This window comes from Pteropus medius, unplaced genomic scaffold (genome assembly GCF_902729225.1).
Source record: "Pteropus medius unplaced genomic scaffold, Ma_sr-lr_union100, whole genome shotgun sequence".
NCBI lineage: Eukaryota > Metazoa > Chordata > Mammalia > Chiroptera > Pteropodidae > Pteropus > Pteropus medius.
In genome coordinates this window covers 5,398,631-5,403,422 of record NW_024340698.1, presented here as the reverse complement: position 1 = coordinate 5,403,422, position 4,792 = coordinate 5,398,631, and the positions used below count along the sequence as shown (strand labels likewise).

The 4,792-nt window shown below is 40.6% G+C and overlaps 1 protein-coding gene across 1 annotated transcript; it reads left to right on the top strand.

Annotated features, from left to right (window-relative positions):
* The first annotated feature begins 414 nt into the window (after nucleotides 1-414).
* LOC120612459 (HIV Tat-specific factor 1 homolog) lies at nucleotides 415-4,716 on the top strand. Its single transcript, XM_039874892.1, has 5 exons — nucleotides 415-636; nucleotides 851-1,087; nucleotides 3,197-3,377; nucleotides 4,012-4,059; nucleotides 4,526-4,716. The coding sequence occupies exons 2-5, from the start codon at nucleotides 905-907 to the stop codon at nucleotides 4,699-4,701; spliced, it is 588 nt and encodes a 195-aa protein (XP_039730826.1). The 5' UTR covers nucleotides 415-636; nucleotides 851-904; the 3' UTR covers nucleotides 4,702-4,716.
* The last annotated feature ends 76 nt before the right edge of the window (nucleotides 4,717-4,792 follow it).

Genomic DNA, 4,792 nt, shown 5'->3' with positions numbered 1-4,792 from the left:
CACGAGACATCAGAACCCATGCTAGGAGCTTAGGCTACCAAGATGAACCAGAGCCGGTGCCTACCCTAAGGAACCGAAAGAAAGAAGACACGTTTCCCACGTGGAGGAGGGACCCTTGGAGGTGGGGCCTTTGGGCAAAGGAGGAGCGGCCTCTTCTCAGCAAGACAAACCTGTTCCACCCGCCCCATTCACCCCCCCCAAAATGGCGGCGTCGGGAACCCGCCCGCCAGGTGCAAATATTCCCACGCCTTCGGGCTGCCGCTCGGCCCCGCTCCTGCCCTGCCCGCCTCGGGCCGGCTTCTCACACTCCTGGCCAGCCCGCGTGGGCGCCGGTTCATGGCAGCCGCGCGCCCCCTAGCGCCCCGCCCCTTGGGCTCCGCGCCGCAGGTCTGCGTCGGCATTTGTTGACGCCATTGTAGGCGTGTCGGCGCGACCTGCGACGTCTCGACGTGCCGTCAATGGCGACTGCGTCCGTCTGAGCGGGCCTCTGTTTTCAAGTCATTTCCTGCCGCTGCCGCGGGAGCTGCTTTCGCCTCAGTACCGGGCGGTGGCGGCGACGGCGGCGGCGGCGCGCGCGCGCGCTCCCACCGCGCCCTGGATCGAGCAGTGGCGCTGAGACCCGGTGGGGCGAGCCAGGTGGGCGGCGGCGTAGCTGGGCGGGGAGCATCAGCATGCCGCGCACTTGCCTTGCCTGCCTATCTGTTTGGACAGGCAGCATGGGGGCAGGAGGCCTGCAGCCATGGCCTGTGGCCGGACCTCCCGGGGGCTGCTGGGGCGCCACGGGGAGGCGCGCCGGGGGGCGGTGGAGCACGAGCCGAGTGCAGCAGACCTCATTTTCTCTGTTCTCCAGCCTCATTTCGGCTTCTCAGCTCGCCTGGACCCTGTCTCTGGGCTAAGTAGCAACATGAGCGACAACTTAGATGGAAAGGACGACTTTGATGAGCAGTTGCGAATGCAAGAATTGTATGGAGACACGAAGGACGGAGACATCCAGAAAGATCCCGGCGGAGCAACCGGTTCTTTTGGGCAGCAGCCAGATGACACCCCCTACGAGTGGGACCTGGACAAGAAGGCTTGGTTCCCCAAGGTAAGAGTGTGTCACTGGTGCCACTGCAGAGCCGGCCCAGCTGGCCAGCCTCGCGGGGCGCTCCTTGTACGTTTTCTTTGGGAAGTCCTGGGTTAGAGCCCCCACGGGTAGTGACGTTTGTTGTTGTGTCCATTGCAGAACCGATATGTAAAGGAACGAAAATCTTTAGGGAGATGTCTTTAAAGTAATTTAATTCTTTTTTCTATGCCTTATTATTTTTTATCCGTGAAGGTCACAATTGGTTATTACTCGGTAACTGCTTTTTATTGCAAAAAGGAGAAACACCAAGAGCAAACTTAGTAGCTGTTACTCTCAGGGAGCCAACGTCACTTATCCTAGGAATTCAAATGTTTAGCTTATATACTATGTGCAAAATGCAGCTTCTTGATTAAAAAAAAAACTAGTCAGTTATGTCTTTACTTATTGAACTTTATCTGCACCTCTTTACTTTCCTATTAAGTTTTGTCCCTAGACACACAAGCTTGAATCATGTAACCACACATATATGACTAGAGGTGCACAGAATATGGATGGAAAAGATCTGTATATATTTGTTTAGAGTACTTGAAAATCGTTAAGTATTTTATTTCAGCTTGGAAGTAAAATAACCGGTGTTAAATTTGATTCTGTAAACTTTTCCATAAAAGTACCATTAATCAAAATCGCATATGGGCAGGAAAAAGGATACCAATAGCACACTAATTGACATTCAAGCCTGTGATAACTGTCTCCATTGTATAATTTGACTGTTACTTTAAAAATCCTTTATTTCAACATATTTCTTTCCCATTTGGTGTTTATATTTTCCATTCCCTCCAAATTGTTAAATTTACTACAGTTGACTCTTGAACAACATGGGTTTGAACTGTGTGGGTTCACTTGTACATGGATTTTTTCCCATCTAATAAACAGACGACATAAAGTCACATAACAATAAATACAGTACAGTACTGTAAATATATTTTTCTTAAGATTTTCTTAACATTTTTTTCTTTAACTTTATTGTTAGAATATAGTATATAATGCATGTAATATACAAAATATGCATTAATTGACTGTTACCGGTAAGGCTCTGGTCAACAGTAGGCTATTCGTAGTGAAGTTTTGGGGGAGTCAGAAGTTATATGTAGATTTTCGACTGAACCCCCTGTGTGTTGTTCAAGAGTTCAGCTGGTACTGGTAGTGCCAGCTCGAGTGCAGATTTGTTTTGTTCAGACTTCTGAGTACTTTTAACAATAGTCTGATAACAGAATAATTTGTGACTCTTATCTTTTTATGTTATGGAGGCCCATACATCTTCAAACTTTGAGTTAAAAATTTTAACCATTCCTCTGTGTCCTAACATTGATTGGTATGAAGATAAAACTGCATTTCTTTCATTGTGCAATTGTGCTTTTTCCCCTAAAGCCAGGAGGGTAGATGTGAGTTGGATTTGTCCTTAATTTGTTATGACACTAAATGATGTGGTTTAATTCATGATAAAGTTAAAACAAGCATTTAGTTTTACTATTGTTAGCCCCATTTTTTAGACACCAAAATTCCACTGTGGTTTGATTCATGATAAAGTTAAAACAAGCATTTAATTTTACTATTGTTAGCCTCATTTTTTATACACCAAAATTCCATTATGTGTGTTCTCTGTGTACAGATATTTAAAGTTAGTGTACGTATACTTTTGTGCATTTATATAGTTAAAGAAATGTTGATTCTATTGTTAGATTACTAGTTGACTATTGGTTTTTACTTTGTTTTATTGTTGTCTGGTACTTCTTTTGTTATATGTACTTGGAGCCTTAGTTAAATAGACTGTGGAGAGGTAGTAACTTATAAATGAAACAACTAGAAAAAATGCCAACATCATTTAAAATGCCTTCTCAGTCTTTTGTGTTGATCATCCAGGTACCTGTGTCTTATTTTCTTAATCATTTTATTCACAATTTTCTATATAAGGTGACTATTCTTGCATTTATAATTTATTACTACAACCATTATCCACTTCTATATTAAGCTGTATAACCCAATAGACTGTAATTTAGCACAGTATAAACTTTTTACAGAAGGAAATCATTTTTAATTTCTCTGTATGTGTGTGTTGAATTTCTTGTTCAGATCACTGAAGATTTCATCGCTACATATCAGGCCAATTATGGCTTTTCTAATGATGGTGCGTCTAGCTCTACTGCAAATGTACAAGATGTCAGTGCTAGGCCCATAGAAGAACCTCCACAAAGAAAAACCCCTGAACCTACTGATCCCAAAAAGAGGGGAGAAAAGAGAAAGGCTGATTCAGGCAAGTGGATTTAACTTACAAAACATGAGTATAAAAATTTAAAATGTGTGTGTGTATATATAGTTACTTTTTAGAGAATTTTAATGGCTTCGAAGGAATCATAGAGATGAGTTTTTAAAAATTATATTTGGGTTCATATGTTGGCTCTCACACTAATTTGTTGTGGGCATTGGGTAGGCTGTTTCAGTTGTGTGCCTCAGTTGCTTCCTTTGCAAAATAGAGCTATTATTAGGGGATTATCAGAAGTTCTGTTTGTAAGGTTATTATTTTATACTTTCTGAGTTTAATTAAATTGAACTCAAGTCAGTTTTGCTTCAGCTCGGCCATGTCTAACAGTAGATTGGAGTTAGAAGCAACTTAATGCCAAGGCCTAAAGTCAATGCAAGGATGAGTTTTTTTTAAAGGTAGTATTAAACCAAGATAAACTAGCTCTTTTTTCAGACAGGGCTCTGAAACTAATTATCTGTTAAAAGATCCAAATACTTTGAAAGCTGGACAATTGTTTGAGTGTGTCTTGTTCTAAGGGTAAGAAAAGTTCCTTGGAAGTTTTGCGAAACTGCCACATTGTCAAGATTTCATAATGTGACTTTTACCTTTTCTTGCATGTGTTTTATGTATTCATTTTGATTTTTAGGATGGTTTCATGTTGAAGAAGACAGAAATACAAATGTATATGTGTCTGGTATGTATACCTTTTTAAACAAATTTAGAGTAGAAAATGTTTGATTTTGATATTTTTTACAAAGTGATTTTCAGTTTCTCTAAAGTCTTTTCATTATTGTCATTTTTTGTTCAGCTGTTTGCATTAGTGAGGAATATGTTTGTTGTTTATTACAAAACTAAGAAAAATTAAATGTATGTAACTTCGTATGCCATCCTTTTTGTCTGCTTTAGGTAACTTATGGCAGTTTGCCCCCTCACTCAGATTCATTGATAAGAGGCCTAGGCAAAGCATTAATTTTAATGTTTGTTTGAATACATGAAAACATGAAATTTCCCCAGATCTATAGATGCGAGATTTTTACATACATTTAGAAAATCAAAATTGTGCTCATCTGAGTTGTAGCTTTCTAATTGATAGAATGCTAAGTAACCCTCACCTTTATTTAGATGCCTTTATAAATTTTTAAAAATTTTTCCTGTTATAGGTTTGCCTCCAGACATTACAGTGGATGAATTTATACAGCTCATGTCCAAGTTTGGCATTATTATGAGAGATCCTCAAACAGAAGAATTTAAGGTCAAACTTTACAAAGATAATCAAGGAAATCTTAAAGGAGATGGACTTTGCTGTTATTTGAAGGTTAGTCATGTGGTCAGATAAGTTTCTCTGATCTCCATTTTTAACTCAGGATGCAGGGCTATAATTTTGTATAAATAATAACTAAGACTGAGAACTATTCAGAACAGGATGT

What these genes read in the sequence shown, in the direction of transcription:
- LOC120612459 (XM_039874892.1), top strand. Translation starts at nt 905, where the DNA reads ATGAGCGACAACTTAGATGGAAAGGACGACTTTGATGAGCAGTTGCGA. An exon ending in AGAAGGCTTGGTTCCCCAAG is followed by an intron (nt 1,088 to 3,196) that starts GTAAGAGTGTGT and finishes TTTCTTGTTCAG; the next exon opens with ATCACTGAAGATTTCATCGC. An exon ending in AAAGAGAAAGGCTGATTCAG is followed by an intron (nt 3,378 to 4,011) that starts GCAAGTGGATTT and finishes TTTGATTTTTAG; the next exon opens with GATGGTTTCATGTTGAAGAA.